Source organism: Akebia trifoliata, chromosome 6 (assembly GCF_017979445.1).
Source record: "Akebia trifoliata isolate Shusen 1 chromosome 6, ASM1797944v1, whole genome shotgun sequence".
Lineage (NCBI taxonomy): Eukaryota > Viridiplantae > Streptophyta > Magnoliopsida > Ranunculales > Lardizabalaceae > Akebia > Akebia trifoliata.
Window position 1 is genome coordinate 8,943,246 of NC_141380.1, and position 18,531 is coordinate 8,961,776.

The 18,531-nt window shown below is 39.5% G+C and overlaps 1 protein-coding gene and 1 pseudogene across 1 annotated transcript; one reads left to right on the forward strand and one right to left on the reverse strand.

Annotated features, from left to right (window-relative positions):
* Window positions 1-71: 71 nt before the first annotated feature.
* Window positions 72-7,461, forward strand: SWC2 (DNA binding protein SWC2). The gene is made up of 12 exons (XM_086445716.1): window positions 72-408; window positions 723-792; window positions 1,820-1,891; window positions 1,981-2,024; window positions 2,102-2,399; window positions 3,936-4,011; window positions 4,131-4,250; window positions 4,467-4,535; window positions 4,712-4,754; window positions 5,177-5,242; window positions 5,958-6,159; window positions 6,768-7,461. Exons 1-11 carry the CDS (start codon window positions 341-343, stop codon window positions 6,148-6,150), a joined length of 1,119 nt encoding a protein of 372 aa, XP_086301842.1. The 5' UTR covers window positions 72-340; the 3' UTR covers window positions 6,151-6,159; window positions 6,768-7,461.
* Window positions 7,462-15,489: 8,028 nt separating this feature from the next.
* On the reverse strand, window positions 15,490-15,595 carry LOC147400110 (U2 spliceosomal RNA; annotated as a pseudogene).
* Between the last annotated feature and the right edge of the window lie 2,936 nt (window positions 15,596-18,531).

The following is an 18,531-nucleotide window of genomic DNA, read 5'->3' on the forward strand; positions in this document are numbered from 1 at the left end:
CGACACATCAAACCACGTGTCCAACTCGTTTATTTGTCCTAATCTATTCTAAGGACCCCAATTCGCAAAATTTGGATTTCAGATCACTTGAATTTTGGATAAAAATCCGACCCATTTAAATGCCCCAGCTATTTCAATAGAAAAGTTTGGATAGGCCACGTCATCCATCCACGTGACATAGATAGGCATGTCTGTCCAGAGAAGAGTTTTCAAGGGCCGTCCAGAGTTATTTTCTCTTCTAAATTACTCTTTCGTCCTCCAAATCACCAAAGCTGAGGAAGAGAACTAGAAGTTGAAGCACCAGCAGCAGAAGCAGAAAGAAGTACAGTGAGGAGCAGTCATGGCGACTTCCAACGATCAAGAATCTGCTTTTCTTGGACGTCCTTCTCGAGTAACAAAAGGGAAAAGGTACTCTTCTTCTTCTTCTTCTTCTTCTCTTCGATCTCATCCGATCACAAGAAGAACAAAAATTGAACGAGTGATCGAGGAGGAGAGATAGAGTCAGAAAGAGAAACCATTTTAATTGACCATCAATCGAAACCCTAATTATTCATGTAGAAAATTGTTCCTTAATCGGAAAAAATAGTGTCTTTGTTATCTATAATCTGTTTTTGAACTGTTAAACATGAACAGAATTTGAAAACCCTAGATTCAGATCTTGTTGTATTTGAGTATCAATCTGTTTCTGTAAAAAAATTGATCTTCGTTGACATGTTTGTTAGGATGACTAAGTTGCTTGATGACGAGATTCAAGAAGATGAGATGTTCTGGAATCAGGATGCTCTTAAAGAGGTATTAATTACCAAGCTTGTTTGTAAATGGTCTAAATTTTTCATTTTTATTTTTTCTGCTTGATTTAAGATACAAGATACTGAGGAATCCATTAAACTTAGTTGCACAATGTGAGAGTATATATATATATATGTTAATTAGGGAAAATATTAAAATGCATTTCATATATTAAACAAAATTCTAAAATTTCATATTATAAAAATGTATATTTCATGTTAAACGTCGTATAAAGAAGTATTATTATTTTATTTTTTTAATTTCTTGAATAAGTTGGATTAACTTACCTATTGGAAGAGTCACGAATTAGTTGCGGCTTTTACGAAAAATAATTGGAGATTTTCGTCACTGTGCTTGTGAGTGTTACAAGGAGCCCCAAAGTGCACACTTTGCAAATGAAAGTATTGCACTAGGGAACCTGTCTGAGGGGAGTTTCATTTTTTAGACATCTTTTGAGATCATCACTATTTTTTATATATATTTTCTTTTAACCAATGAACTGGAGATAGGACATAGCTTGAGTAAACCTCAATAGATAAATGGGCACTGATGGAATGGTCTTGATGAGGTCATGTGGTTGAAGTTGGTAATAGCTGTTTAATATTGGATTATTTATTTGTTCATAATGTACAATGTATTAGCTTAGAATTCGGTGCCTATGCAATGCGAATTGTCCATGATTCCTGGATTCCATTTGCAATCCTCAATCCTGGACCTGCCAACATTCATGAAAACTTGGTTGTGTTGGTCCTCCATTTATCCAAATGCGAAATATGGTTAAAACATTTAGTAATTTATTATAGTAGTTGAATGAAGTCACCTACTCCATTGGCCACGTGCCCACGTTCAACCAATTATTGACCACAATGGGTCAATTATTATTTTTCAATGCTAGTTTTTCTAAGTTTTTGTTTTTGTTTTTTTAGCAAGCCGATATCATTTGCGGGGTCTTCTTATTTTTGCATCTACCTATGACTAAAATTAAAGTCTGTTTTCGTTGTTTTGCAATACATGGTGATTCATTTTTCAGGAAGAGGATGATGTAAATTATGAAGAAGAAGGAGAGGTTGCTGATGTGTTTGATAGTGATTTTGATGAAGATGTGAGTATAATGAGAACTTACATCTTGAGTGGTTATTGATGTTTTTGATGGTGATTTTGATATGCCTCATCATATCATGATGTGATCAGGAACCCGAGCCAGATGAGGAAATAGAAAACGATGCAGATGAAAGGTTTGACTTCGTCCATTGAGTGTTATTGAAAACTTACACCTTGGGTGGTCATTAAGTTCTCCACATCTATATCTCAGGGTGAAGCCGAAGAAGCGATTGATAGTTCCAGGAAAGCAGTTACCGAAGAAGCGATTGATGTTTCCAGGAAAGCAGTTGCCGAAGAAGAAAAATAAAAAGAAGGTCCTATCAAAATTAGAAAATGATCCCAAAGATGAAATATTTCCTCATACAGAGGAACCTAGCCCACCTGAACATCATGACATCCCCGAGGATTTAGAAGGTGAAAGAATAGTGAGGAAGTCAACAAGAACTTCAGTCATTGTGAGGCAAGCAGAAAGAGATGCAATACGAGCAGCATTGCAAGCAACCATGAAAGTGAGTTTTGGAATATGTGCATTTTGTAACCATTGCATCTTTTAATGAGATAATGATCAATACCGATGGGCATAACCAATTTTGTTTTAATGGGGATAAATCGTGGGTGTTATTGTTTTAGTGGAAAAGCAAACATACCTAGAAAGATTATGCTTCACATTAAAATTTTCACAGTTGTTTGCTTCTAAATAGTTCAGAATTCAAGCAAAGATGGCAATTATTTTTCTTCTGTATCGTTAGGTACTTTTACCTGGTCACTCTATTTTGTTTGAAGCCAAAGGACCTTTGAGTTCAAGTGGGGCAAGTTGGATAAACTCCATGGTGTTAACTTGTAGTAGGTCCAAAGATTGTTTTGGTTTCAAGAATCTATCATGACTTTTAACTGTCCAGCCAGGGTCAGTATGCTTTAGATATAAATGCATGGATTTGATCATTCATTCTCATGCTGTATTACTAAAAAGTTTATGCTGTCCTTAGATTGTAAACTCAGGCTAAGATCATCCTCAAATTAGAGGTGCATCTTGGCATACGAGTTTCCTATCAGGAAAGTACAAATATTTAATAAAAACTGACTTTGGTGGAAGACAATGTGTACCTTTCTGTTGCATGGTGACGATTTTCAAGATAGATTTATAGCTTCTAATAGTAGGAAGTAGATGTGTTTCACTTGCAATCGTGACTAATAACCAAGATTTTTATCCTTAGTCCCAGGATATTATTTTTACCTTTGCTGGTGATAAATTGCACACTTTGGTATCAGTTCTCATACCATGGGATGATTATCTGTTCGCAATGGGAGAGCTTTCTGGGCTTTGAGATCCCATTTATATTTAGGGTTCTTGATTTCCATTAGTTGGGATCACAGGAACATTTTTCTACAGGTCAATCAACTTTTCACTTTTTTGACTTTGTTCACACTCGAGACCCAGGTTTTGGTCTTAAGTTTTTTATTTATGTTTCAATAGGTATGAATTTCAGCAATTGGAAAAAGAGGATACAACATTCTAAGGAGGTCTACGAGATGTGCCCCTAAAAACAAAATCGAAGAGGGACATACATGATTATCTGAAAGAAATCATGGAAATATAAACATTATCAATGGAATGAGTAGCATTGAAGCTGATGATCATAAGTCATTTATGGAAGGATAATTATTGTTATATTTATAAGTATCTCTGGGATCTTTAGGTCCTATATTTTAATCCTTGCCATATATTTTAATCCTTGTCAAATACCTCTGTTTAATGCCTCTGGTTTTGTAAGTGTATCTGCAATTGCCTTGTTGGGTGTCTGCCTTGACCACCTTTTCTTTCTATTAATAAATTTTTTATATCTATCAAGGTAAAAAGTGTATTTACAATCTTTGTGCTACTTAATTTTGAAGTACTCACTGCACACAAAAAATGAAAAAACAAAAAAAAAAAAATGAAAAGAGAAAGAAAAATGCTTTTCCTGACTAGTTGACAAACTAAGCTTTATTTGTTGTGAATTCAAATGAATTAATCTTCTTCATCTTCTTCTTTTTGTTACTGCCAGCCTATAAAAAGGAGGAAGGAAGGGGAGGAGAAGCGAATGACCCAAGAAGAGATGCTTCTAGAAGCAGCCGAAACAGGTGTTGACTATGTGGTTCTGTCAGAGATGATTTATAACTTGCAGGACACTTTATTCAATGTTGGATGTTTATGAGGTCTCTATCTTGTTTTTGGCTTGACTTGAAATGATGTGCTGTAGAAATCATGAACTTGAGGAACTTGGAGCGTGTGTTGGCTAGGGAGGAAGAAGTTAAGAAAAGAGCAATCATACATAAAGAAGTTTATACCGGCCCTCAGATACGATATTCTTCTAGAAATGGCAAGTTTTCCCATGTTCTGAATCTTGAGTTCATATTCTCCAGAAATGTTCCACACCACATTTTAACATGGAACTTTTAGTTATAATTTAATTACTTGTTGTAGTGAGGTTTTATTAGAGTACCAGTAACTGTTGTGAGCTCTCAGCTTCTTATCCCATTGAATTTTTGTTTTTCTTTTGGTATCATTTTCATGTTAACCCAGATATTTCTTACAGGTCAATCATTTCTGGAATTCAGCAAAGGATTGTCATTTCAATCAGAGATTTGTACAGCAGCGATCCCATGTAAGTAATCAAAAGAAAAAAAAAATACTCATCATCTTTTATTATGATAAGTACTTCACATCATCTGTTGTTATCTTAGTAAATCACGCAAAAAGCATTAATAACTTCAAGTGTAAAATGGCTTTTGGGATTTCGTGAAATGTGGTTTATTAATATAGTTTTGGCATTTTCTTCAGATCCTCAGAAAGCTGTGTGTGCGGTTACTGGATTGCCTGCCAAGTAAGACCTCTTTGACTATAGGGAAAGTCATTTATTGTTTCATTGGATAGTTTTATTTTACTTTTTGATAAGCAACGAGAGAATTGTATCGAAATGGGGGAAATTATCCATCATTTACACATGTTGACTATTAACATCTTCTTTCGCCACCAAGTAGGCATTTTTGCTACAATTTCTAAAGTATGTACATCCAGCTATGATACCATGATACTTCAACATGCGTGTCGTACCCGTGGAAATGCCATAGAACACCGATGCTGGGTCGACATGTAGTATGGATTGTTCTATGGCACCATCCTTGCTGGTTCCGTTCTCTGCCACCTTCACGGCTTCACTATGGTTTTGTTATATGTTAGAATTAGTGTGAGTAGATGGTTTTTCATGGATGAAAATGTCATCTCAACAATTATCTCGTGCTGTAGGTACCGTGACCCAAAGACTGGTCTACCTTATGCAACAAAAGAAGCCTTCAAAATTATACGGCAACGGTAAATTTCTTTTAATTGCCTCTTAGGGGACACATCTATGTTTTGATGGAATATTATAGCTACTTTCCACACTTGAATATTTATTTTTATTTATTTGTGTTCTAGGATTAGTTTTCGCATTCCCTCATTCCTATCAACCATGAAATTATTCACTGTCTGAGTTGCACTTGCAACTTTATTGAATGTGACTAATCTTTTAACTAGGACGGATCAAATTTAATTAAATCAGGAAGAATGCTTCAGTCTTCATTACAATGTTAAAGTATCCAGATCCGTAATAATGTATGTAGAATCTCAATTAAATGAGGAACAATGTATGATTAACTTGTGTAATAATCTGGATTTAAATAAAGATCTAATATTGGCCATATATAAGGAGGGACCTACGAAATATAAATTTCTCTTTTTCATTTCCTTGGATAATACTTCTTTTGCCTCCCAGGACTATCAAGCTTGCTAGCTTTGATAGGAATATGTAAGTATTATTTTTATCAGGGTCTGAATACATAATTTATGATCTGGCTTAACTGAAGAAATGCTAAAATACAGTTTAACCACTTTGAGACTACAACACAGATGTATAGGATTCCATTGTCATTTCAATACCCAAGTGACTTTGTTTTATTCACTAAACATGGATTGTTTATGTCATATTCCCCTCATTCTTTAGATATCCAGGTTTACTGCATCTTCCAATTTTCTGCTGTTTTTGCAGTTTTTCAGAGGAAAGCAGTAGGGTAAACAAGGAAAAGAAGGAATCGGGGATTCTATATGATTCAATTTCAGGTCAAGGATTTTTGGTCAAGCGGAAGAGATCAAAAATTATAAATAGAGATGAAACATCATATCTGCGATACTTTGCTCGCTTCCGCAGTATTCCAGCTCTTGAAAACCTGGATCTGGATTAGCTTTCCAAGGTAACTCTACTTTTGATTCTTTTCTCTGGCTTGCTCTTAAAAAATTCCATTTTGGTCTGTGGTAATGTAATCGGGATTTCATCTCCTAAATTATCTTAGTGTAATATGTATATAGATTTTTCCACATTTGATGAGCTTTCTATTTCATTAATTTGAAAGTTGACTAAAGAAATGTTTGTACTCACTCCAATCAAAATTTTAGCATAACTTTAATATATGGCTGTGAATTTTGGTTGCTTGACTATTGTAATGGTGTTGGATAGATTAGTCAACCTGTGGAAAAGCGAAACAGATGTTCATCCATCGTTTGAATGGGGGAGTACATATGCTTTTGTTTATGTTGTTTAGTCTAGAGTAGGTTATATTGGGTTATGGAACAAAAGAGAGAATAATTTTTTTTTCCTGATAATATTGTTTTTCTTTTGATGGGTAAGCTGGACTTGAACCCACGACCTCAAAGTTTCTTTGCAATGTGTCAAACCAACTGAGCTATGGGTCTAAGCCCATCATCTACCCCTCTCACTCTTCTTCCTTTTTATTTAACAGCCATATGGACATTCTTTTCTTATCACTTACGTGTATTTTTTTTTTTTTCATGTTGTTTGAAGGATTCTTTACCAGGTGGTTCTTGTCCTCTGATGCTACGATTTGCATGCTATGATGGATTCAAAGATCGTCCATTATTGAGCGTCATTGGACCATTAGTCGTTCATTATTGAATGTCATTGGAACAGTTGTCGAGAATTATCTTTTGACTTCTGAGATGCATTTAACTACTACTACTGCAACACTTCCCCTATAAGGTTCTTCATATGCCATGGTCTTCAAAGAAGCTCATATCTGGCCAATGGTGTGAAATCCAAAGCTTTTCAGCTTATGCCCACCACAGGGAAAATACAGGCTCACCTCCTAGTGATAAGGAAGAAGTTTGGAGTGGCATCGGCTGAAATAAGGAATCTGTTTTTATGAGAGCTAATGGTGCTTTGCTTCCAAGTCCTTTCTTATTTAGAGCTCTGAAGGAGACAACCATCATTGGTAGGCATTGTGTGGGTACACCGTGAACAGAGCCTCTGCTTCAATTCCATGGGCTTTGGTCCTGGCCTAGCGGTTAGGTTGAATAATGTGGCCCTGCTTGTGAAAAACAGAAAATATATGGAGCTTGAAAGAACATAAAAATCAGGTAAATTATGAAGTGCCATGTTCTGTATCGTTCAACAAATTCTATCATCAGAAACGCTTAGTTATTTTCATTTGTGATTTTTCAACAAAACCTAGATGTTTCATGTTTACGCACGTTTTTTACAGTTTGGACTCTTATTTGAATGGGTTCCCCAGATGGGAGGAACGTTATAGTCTTGGTTCATCTTTTCAAATGTTCATCTTCTGTAAATGGCTGAGTTGAATTCAGGTAAATATTCCAAAACATCCAATAGATAGCACAGGTTGTTGAGATGGTTGGTGTGTGTCCACCCAAGCTCACACCCAGCGGGTTAGTTCCATGACTCAGGCGGCAGGTTTCCTCATTGGTACAGTTTGAAGTACCGGATTTGAGATCGGACAGGTATACATGATAAAAAGTCGAGTTTTCAAAAACTCCACTAGTTTTTCTAAATATTAATCGATTTGAACCTAGTTTAGGCTGTGTCAAGGGTCTTGATTTACATTGGCAAAACTTGCTCACCATTCACATCTGTTCAGACTGTAAATCATTTTAGAAAAAGATATTAGATACGGTGATGCACAGAAAGACCATTTTTTTCTATTTTGAAGAAACAAGATCCTACCGAGACACCAAGAAATTTATCTTCTCTAATTCCCAAGGAAAAGTGATTTTGATAAAGTCTAGTTGAGATATAGGATGGTGTAATTCTACGAATTTATCAAAATTTCGTGAACTCTGTTTTATTCCCCCCTCCCCCCACCCCCCACGGGGCGTGTGGTGCCTGGACCTGTTAGCCTGATTAGGGGATGAGGCAATTGGCCCTCTTAGAGAATTATATCTCGCCCAAATCCCCCGGGTACATTTAATACCTTAGATATCAGGTAAGTTGGCATAAATCCCTGTGAGTGGCCAATAAGAGGGTTTGAACTCAAGACCTTCCCTTTTTAAAATTTTGTGAACTTAATGGTAATAATACAACATGGAACTTCTGCACTTTGTGCACCTCAATAAAATAGCGTGGCTAAAAGAAAGAAAGGATATTGGACCAATATCTTGATTGGCATAAGTTGAAGAACTGTCATCCTTGAGTTCTGATACAATGAGATTTGATATTTACTATTATTATAATGAGAGAAGGTGGAGTAGAAGTGATTTGACACCAAATTTTGGATTATAAAAATGCTCCTCACGTTTAAATTTACTACAATCAAAGTCATTTTGATCAATAACCAAGAAAACTACAATCACACTTCCTTAAAATTAGGTTGAGTTAATTTTCAAAAGAATATGCAGAATCATAAAATCTTTTTCTTGTATATCCTGAGGTAAATGATCTACGATTTTGTGATGGGGAGTTAGATTGTCACGACTCGTTTTAAAGTTACAAAAATATCATTTCTTTTAATTATGTAATGTAAGCTATATTATTTAGATGAAGAAAGAGGTCCTCGGCCATGACTTTTTCGACTTTCTTACCTAATATTGTGACATCATCTAAAGCTCTTGTATGGAGGGAAGTAGCGAAAACAAAAGATTTAGTAATGTAAATTCATACTTTCTCATAATCACATTAGCCTCTCCCATTTCCTTAATGTTTACATTATAAATGTATGTCCCAAATCCTCATACTGGCAGATTCTCGCTCAAGAGTTCTCTATGAATTTGCTGAAGATGCAAATGTCACCTCCATTTCTCACGAAACCGTTGGAAAACATCACTTCCTGAACCAGTCATGCCACAGCTAAGGAGCTTGTTTTAGGCCGTATAGTTACTTTCTCATTTCAGGAGTACTTAATAGGTTTACTCCCTATTGGCTGAAAGCATGGTTTCAAAACTCAGTTCGGCATCTCTTCTAGTCCACAGATGAGACGAGTGGTCTCGGATGAGGCAATCCTTAGAGTAAAGTATCATGAATCCACTTTCCTAAGATCCCTGAAGTTAAACGATTTGATCCAAAACAAAGTCAAGCTCAATAATAGCCAGGTATCTGTATTAAGATTTGATCCAAAACCGAATCAATTTTACCATACCATGTCGATCCTAATAAAGAACCAGACACATTTGTATCGAAATATAAATTTTCTGGTTAGGGTATGTCGATCCTAATAAAGAACCAGACACATTTGTATCGAAATATAATTTTGGTTAGGTGTATGTGATCCTAATAAAGAACCAGACCCATTTGTATCGAAATATTAACAATTTATGGTTATTTTTGGAGGGGTGTGCCAGGCTGTGCAGTAGTTGCAACGCCATAGGCGGGACACGCGAAGAACCCATATCAAGCTCTGTGGTGGGCCCTCCCCCGAGAACCAATTAATTTAATATCGTGTGGGCCGATGTGTCACGGCCCTATTCTTTCGAAGCGGGGTCGTGCGGCGCAAGGGGGTCAAATCCACTTGCAAGCCTGTAAAATGATCGTACACCACACACACGTAGCTAGCAAACAAGTAAACGAGGCAACACGAGATAAAGCCCGAAGGCAACTTTGTTGATATAATATTGATTACACGGTGTAACGCGGTATAAAAGCAAATAGATGCGTTACAAGCAATTGATGATCCTATGACACGCGGGACCTCCACGGAGCTGGGCTTCAAGGGCTTCAACAACGTGGGTGTAGGCCGGGGATTGGGACAGCACTGACACCCTTCCTACAAAGTGTATGCTAAGTCTTTACTAGATTTCCAGAAGGGAACATCAAAAGTAGAGGCCGGTCATACTCCCTTATTACGAAAATGCCACTAAGCTAACAAGGATGCCCTGGCACGGGGCTGACACGTACCCTAAGCTAACAGATATGCCCTGGTACGGGGGCTGACATGGCTTCATAACGAGCCTTACATAGTGTTACATAGGGGCTCCCGGGTGACTCCGGGGCGAGCTACACCTAAACTCTAGGTGTCAGAGTACATGGCCGTTACAGTCTCCCCCACCTATTCTGCAGACGTCCTCGTCGCATTGTCCCTGACAAACTCTTCAATCTTCTGCTTGAATGGTTGTAGGTTCTCTGCTCTTCCCAGGTGGCTTCACATTCTGGCAAGTTCTTCCAAGTGACAAAGTACTCCATGTGCTGCTGCTTGCTTGAACTGCTGCTGACTTGACGCTCGGCGAGAACTTGGTCGACAACACGTTCCGGCTGGATTGTTGAACGAGAAGGTGAACGTGTTGGAATGCTGCGTGCTGGATCTGCTGGATCTGCATGGAATGGCTTGAGACAGCTGGCATGGAAGACAGGGTGGATGTTGCGTAACCAGTGCGGTAACTTCAGCTTGTAGGAGACCTTGCCGACTCGAGAGAGGATGAGCATTGGACCTTCATAACGCTGTAGTAGACCCCTGTGTGCTCGCTGTACTCGGTTGAACCTTCTCAACTGATCTGTCTTGAGTAGAACTAAGTCACCAACTTTGAAACGATCTGGTCGACGATGTTCATCAGCCCATTTCTTCATCCGCTTTGACGCTTTTTCAAGGTAAGATCTGGCAATTTCATTGTTGTCCTGCCAAAACTTAGCAAACTTGTACGCCCTTGGACACTGTCCCTGATATCCTGAAACAATAGTATGAGGAGTTAAAGGTTGTTGGCCAGTAATAAGTTCAAAAGGACTCTTGTTGGAGGAAGAGCTCTTCTGAAGGTTGAAACAGAACTGTGCGACATCAAGTAGATTCGCCCAATCCTTTTGGTTGGCAGTGACAAAATGCCTGAGATATTCCTCCAACATGGCATTAAATCTTTCAGTCTGCCCATCTGTTTGTGGATGTCCACTGGTCGAAAAGTCAAGCTGAGACCCAAGTAATCTGAACAATTCGGTCCAGAATCTCCCTGTAAATCTTGAATCTCTGTCGCTGACAATGTTCTTGGGCACACCCCAATACTTGATGACATGCTTGAGGAACAAGTGCGCTGTTTCTTCTGCTGAGCAATATGTCGAGGTCGGTATAAATGTAGCATATTTGGAGAAACGGTCCACAACCACAAGGATGGACCCATACTCTGCAACCTTCGGCAAACCTGTGACAAAGTCCATAGAAACACTTTCCCAAGGCCTTTGGGGGACTGGAAGCGGTTCCAGCAGCCCAATAGGTTTGTCGCGCTCGATCTTGTCTTGCTGGCAAATGAGGCAGGTCCTCACATAGTCTAACACATCATCACGGATGTTCGGCCAGTAGTATCCTCGCTCCAAGAGAGCTAATGTGCGGCGCCAGCCCGGATGGCCAGCCCATGGAGTGTCGTGACACTCCCTCATCAGTTCTCGTCTTAGCCCGTCCGCACGTGGAACAAACATGCGGCTCTTGGTGGTATATAACAACCCATCCCGAAGCCAGAAACGGCGTGCTTTCCCCTTCTGCACCATATCCAATATGGCCTTCGCCTGGGGATCACTGTTCAAACCATTCTGAATTCTCTGCTGTAAAGTGCTGGTAACCTGAGAAACTTGTCGCTGAAGTGCTGCTAGCTCTGCTTTGCGACTCAAGGCATCGGCCACGTTGTTGTTCTTTCCTGGCTTGTAATCCAAGGCCAAGTCGAACTCTGCGAGGAACTCTTGCCAACGAGCCTGTTTCGGTGTCAACTTCTTCTGAGTCAGGAAATGGCTCACAGCCACATTATCAGTCTTCACATGAACTTGTGACCCCAACAGATAATGTCTCCAAACTCTCAAACAGTGGACGACAGCTAACAACTCTTTCTCCTGTGCGGTATAGCGTCTCTCAGCATCATTGAGCTTCCGACTTTCATAAGCAAGCGGATGCCCATCCTGTAACAACACTCCTCCAATAGCAAAGTCAGATGCATCTGTCTGAACTTCAAACGGCTTGGTGATGTCGGGTAGAGCTAAGACTGGGTCTTGCATAACAGCAAGCTTGAGGTCTTCAAACGCCTCATTACACTTGTCCGACCAGGACCAAGTGTGATCTTTCTTCAACAGGTCTGTGAGAGGTGCGGCTCTTTTGGAATAACCTTGGACGAAACGTCTATAATAGTTCACAAGACCGAGGAATGACCTGAGTTCTGTGACAGTAGAAGGGGTTTTCCATTCATCAATAGCTCGCACTTTCTCCATGTCCATCCGGATCTGTCCATTACCCACAACATGGCCAAGAAACATAATCTGCTCTTGGGCGAATGAACACTTCTCTAGCTTAACATACAACTGATTGTCGTGAAGCACTTGGAATACCTTGCGTAAATGTTGAACGTGCTCTTCTAAGGTAGAACTGTATACCACAATGTCATCGAGATATACCACAACAAACTTGTCGAGGTATGGTCTGAAGAGGTCGTTCATCAAGGTGCAGAATGTCGCAGGTGCGTTCGTAAGGCCAAAAGGCATAACTAAGAACTCATAAGCACCATACCTGGTAGAACAGGTAGTTTTCGGCTCATCTCCATCTGCAACCCGTACTTGATAGTACCCTGATCTCAAATCCAACTTGGAAAAGTACTTGGCTGCCCAAGTTGATCAAACAAATCGGCAATCAGTGGAATCGGATACTTATTCTTGACGGTAACCTTGTTCAGCGCTCGGTAGTCTACACAAAGTCGCAATGACCCATCGTGCTTCTTCTGGAATAAAACAGGCGCCCCATAAGGTGCCTTCGAAGGTCTGATAAATCCAGACTCCAGAAGTCCATCAAGTTGCTTGCGTAGCTCAGCTAGTTCCGGAGGACTCATCCTGTATGGCCCCTTTGCAGGAGGCTTGGTACCAGGTACTAGTTCGATTTGATGATCAATCGGCCTACGTGGCGGTAGGGTCTTCGGAAGCTCTTCCGGCATAACATCATCAAATTCAGTCAAAACCTGTTTAACCAATGGGGGAGTTGAACTATGGTCCTGATCATCAGGTTCAACTCGCAAGGTAGCAAGAAACGTTTGCTCACCTTTCTTCAACCCTTTCTTCAGCTGAAGGGCTGAGATCATCTTTCCCTCTTCTTTACCTGTAGAGAGAGGAATGAAGCTTGGACTTTCACCTAGCAAGCCCAAAGTGTTGGCAAATGGCATCGGAACGGCCCTGTTCTGTCGCAGAAAGTCCATCCCAATGATAACTCGGAACTCATCGAGTGGAACTGGAACGAGAAGATCTAGCTTACCCTTCCATGGACCCATCTTGATGGCCACGGACTTGGCCGACCCTTGTATAGGAGTGGCCTCGGAGTTAACAGCTTTCATACGGCTTGAATCCTTTTCGAGCCGGATATTGAGGCGCTTCGCCTCTGCAGGGGAAATGAAGCTATGTGTAGCTCCCGTATCAACCATTGCCTGGGTGGTCTTACCACCAATCTCCACATCAACATACATGAGACCCTTACGCTGACGGATCGTCTTAGTCTCAGAGGTCTGTTTCATTGCATTCAACAGATGCATAGCTCCCATATGAGAAGATTCATCCTCATCTTTCTCACTTGAACTCTCGTGACTAGGGTCACTCTGGGAAGCTAACAATGCATTCAACTTGCTTCTTTGTGGGCAATTGAACGTCTTATGAGGACCACCACACAAGTAACACTGAATCTTGTTGCGGTGATTGTTGGACTGGGTACCGGTGTTCTTCGAAGGGGAGGAATCCTGGTGGGATCTCCTGCTTGGACTGTGTCTAGATCCTCCATTTTTACCTTTGGAAGACCCATGGGTGCGTTCACTCTGCGATGAGAGTACCCTTTCGACTGATTGGATACCTTCTTCTTATTCCCATCCACGGGAGAATAATCCGTCAACCGCTCAGCTGCGGCGATAGCAGTCGTGAGGTCTTGCACACGTTGCCTCTGTAGTTCTGTCTGAACCCAAGGCTTAAGCCCTTCTGTAAACGAGAACAGCTTGTCTTTCTCTGACATATCACGGATATCAAGCATCAATGCGGAAAATTGCTTGACGTAGTCGTGCACGGTACCAGTATGTTGGAGTTGCCTCAACTTCCTGCGGGCAATGAACTCCACATTCTCGGGTAGGAACTGATTCTTCAGCTCCCTTTTGAGGTCTTCCCATGTATCGATGGAGCATTGGCCACTCTCCATCTCGGTGTACTTTGTTCGCCACCATAGCTTAGCGTCACCTGCAAGATACATAGAAGCAGTTGTTACTTTTACCTCTTCTGAATCCGGTCGAGCTGCACGGAAGTACTGTTCCATATCAAACAGGAAGTTCTCGAGCTCTTTCGCATCGCGTGCACCACTGAAGGCGCGTGGCTCGGGGACTCGCAAGCGCGAGGGAGGAGCATCACCACCGGTAGGCCGCTCGTTACCAACGGCTCTTACCAGGAGGCCTACCTTAGTAGTGAGCTCCGTGAATCTGTTCCTGTAATGTAGCTATGGATCCTCGGGTATCTTCCTCGAGGTCAGTCACTCTGGCTCGGAATGTCTCGGATCTTTCCTCCAGCGTGTTCTGTCGATCATCCAATTGCGCAATACCATCAACTATCCCGGATAGCATACCTACCTTTTCCTCTAATACCTCTATGCGTTCCTTGTTTGTACGTGGTGCTGGTGTGTTTGGAGCGGGTTGATCCGCGGTACTAGTAGTTCCTCTTACCATTGTTCGCGTGAACTGAATGGGATCTCCGGGGAATAGCTAGGGGGGATACCAACCTTGCTCAAACAACTGCTGCTCTGATACCAACTGTCACGGCCCTATTCTTTCGAAGCGGGGTCGTGCGGCGCAAGGGGGTCAAATCCACTTGCAAGCCTGTAAAATGATCGTACACCACACACACGTAGCTAGCAAACAAGTAAACGAGGCAACACGAGATAAAGCCCGAAGGCAACTTTGTTGATATAATATTGATTACACGGTGTAACGCGGTATAAAAGCAAATAGATGCGTTACAAGCAATTGATGATCCTATGACACGCGGGACCTCCACGGAGCTGGGCTTCAAGGGCTTCAACAACGTGGGTGTAGGCCGGGGATTGGGACAGCACTGACACCCTTCCTACAAAGTGTATGCTAAGTCTTTACTAGATTTCCAGAAGGGAACATCAAAAGTAGAGGCCGGTCATACTCCCTTATTACGAAAATGCCACTAAGCTAACAAGGATGCCCTGGCACGGGGCTGACACGTACCCTAAGCTAACAGATATGCCCTGGTACGGGGGCTGACATGGCTTCATAACGAGCCTTACATAGTGTTACATAGGGGCTCCCGGGTGACTCCGGGGCGAGCTACACCTAAACTCTAGGTGTCAGAGTACATGGCCGTTACACGATGGCCCACGTATCAGATATTAAACTGATAAGAACAGATACTACACTTGATCTTAGCCAAAAGGCCGAGAAAGGTATGCTTTCAAACGTCTTTCAATTTCCTTTTTGTAGGCTTCACTTCTTGCCCCCCTTCTCTAGTTAACCGATGTGGGACTAAATCTAACCAGAACTCTCCACTACACAATAGAAATTGGAATAAAAAATTGTTTGGCTATTACAAGTGGTTGGATGCATGATGAGATATCTATTTCTAAATCGCCCTATCATTTAACTCATCCAAGATTCAAGTCAACTCGGCTGAGAAAACTTGATCGACTCAACTAATGTTGAAGATGGTATTTTATAACTATTGTATCAATCACGATTTCTTATGAACATGGTGACTATTTTAGTGTTGCACTTCTCAAGATCAAACATCAATAGCAAGTTTTACAATGCAAATCTTATTGACCTAATCAACTTGAATCTTTTTCTTCTTCGAATGAATGTAGTTCTTGTGACATTATTTCAGTGTGTGCCAAGGAAGTTCTGATGATCAAGTAAAATGACAAATTAATTAATAGATAGAAAGAGTTTCAGAGATATTCAATCAAAATGTTTAGGATCTGATCCGTCCGTTAGTAGGAGGCCACCCCCACACAATTCACTTAGTATTTGCCAAGTGCAATAGGAGCCCACTTGCCAAGTAACATGCCACGTGGCAAGGTAGATGGTTTGGGAAATGAATCCATGGTAGCACACATTCCTATAGCAGACTTTGAATGATTGAGAGAGAGGTATTTTGTAAAAAATTAACATCTCAACCTCTTGTGTTCATGACTTAGATCTGATTTTAAAATAAATAAATTTTATGAAGACCCATGACTTTAAAAATGAACGGCTACTGAACTCCCCCAAATTTTAGGAGTGAGATCTAATTTTATCGCTGATGTGATACATTTCGAACCGTTTAAAATTTGCTGCAGGAACAATGTACTATAGAGGATCCACTTTTGCTGGTTTGGTGTAGATCTCTTGACTTCAAGATGCATTAAGATCTCTGTACTAATTCCCATATCCGAGATACCTTGAATTCTTCTATACATATCTTGCAAAACACAGTGGACGACAAAAATTTGACCCCCCCAAGTTGCTATTATGACAAGTGGTCAAGGCATGCCCACCATGATATTATATTACCTTTGATAAGGAAAAAAAAAAAAATCCTATTTCTAATAAATGAATTCAGTAAGGATCAAAAATGTTTATCATGATGTCGAAGAACACACACACACATATATTGTATATAGATCACAAGCCCCCATAAAATCAGGTTGTGTGATAAGAGTCCACATATATATCACACCTTGACGACCACCCTATAGGATTTCAAAAAATCTAACATTCATAACCTAATAAAAAAAATTGTTAGGGTAAATTATACTTTGATCCCCTGTAGTTTGGTATAATTCCTTTTTGACCCCCTAATGTTTTGATAATTGCACTTAACTCCCATTTCACCAACGTGGTTAAAATTCAGATGTTATTTTACTATTGACCTTCTCATTTTATATTATTTTTTATTAAAAAATAAGTTTTAAAACAAAAATCAAAATACACCCTATACACATTCATTGAATTTATTTTTGCATAGATATATTTTTATTTATAAAAAGGAATAACATTTTTAAAACAAGCAAATTGGTCTTTATAAAAGGAATCTAATAGTTAGTTTGACAACTTAAAGTATAAGGGAGGTAAGTGCAATTATCAAAATATTAGGGGTCAAAATGGAATTACTTCAAACTAAAGGGGGTCAAAGTGTAATTTACCATTAAAATAATTATATATTTTCTAATAAAATAAGATAGATTAGGAAATAATTAGTTAAAAAATCATGTTTTTTTTATATAATAATTATTTAAATTCTAAAAAAATTAATTATTTCAATTAAAATTTACAAAATCCCAATTAACTCGACCTAGATTTTCAAAATATCATATGAGACATCTTATTTATCTCACAAGATGTTGTAAATATTAAGACACCATGTATATCCATATTGTTGGTGGGCAGGACTGAGACAACTCGAATGAGTCATCTCAATCTCAAACAAGATTTAAAAACCGTGACTGAAAGTAAACCAAGTAGATGTAATGTGTATTTAAGAGGAATATATAGTGCGTTGAACTATATATATAAATGAAAACATAGGTAAAGCATGCCAATAATTATATAATATTAAATAAAAGAAGGATATGAAGAGGGTGTTTGATAACGCTTCAAAAAGTGGATTTTTACAATTTTTTAGTGTCAAAACGTGATTTTGTGCAGTGATTTGCGTTTGATAACGCTTCAAAAAGTAGATTTTTGAAACATTTTTTTTTATCACAGTTTTAAAAAGTGGATGAAAGGAGCTTCTCACAACTGCGTTTAAAATCATCGAGGTGAAATGACCTAATGCCCTTCTTGATTTTAATTATTTCCAATGACAGTCCGTGACTAAAAACCTAACTCCTTTTCTATCGTTCTCATTTTGTTTCGTCAACCTTCGTTTTGACAACAACGACGACCCTATTGACAACGACAAGTGTTTTTCCAATTGAATCCATTGTCGACGACAACGCTATTTTCGTTCAACCTAAACTCATCAACGATGCTATTTTCGTTCAACCTAAACCCGATCAAGATGGCGACCACAATTGATGCCTTTGATGACCTCATTTGTGATCGACGCCATTGATTAACCCAGACGTAAAGTCCGATCGAATGAAATCCATCCGCTTGACCCCTTTTCCGATCGACGCCTTCAGATTCTCACAACAACTTTTTACGGCATCTCCGTGAGCTCTCTCTCTCTCTCTCTCATCAATCTCAATTTCTATTACTGATTCTTGACAAAATTGCAATTTGAAATGTTTTAATGTCTTATTTGAAAGTTGGATTAACAGAAAGATGGAATTTTTCTTTCTTTCTAATTTCTTGATAGGTTTTATTTAGATGTTGAGATTAGGAAATTATATTACTTCTTCTCT

Bases quoted from the DNA above. Each gene is read 5' to 3' on its own strand.
- SWC2 (XM_086445716.1), top strand. From the start codon at position 341: ATGGCGACTTCCAACGATCAAGAATCTGCTTTTCTTGGACGTCCTTCT. The intron at 409-722 runs GTACTCTTCTTC...CATGTTTGTTAG, and splicing joins CGAGTAACAAAAGGGAAAAG to GATGACTAAGTTGCTTGATG. The intron at 1,892-1,980 runs GTGAGTATAATG...TGATGTGATCAG, and splicing joins ATAGTGATTTTGATGAAGAT to GAACCCGAGCCAGATGAGGA.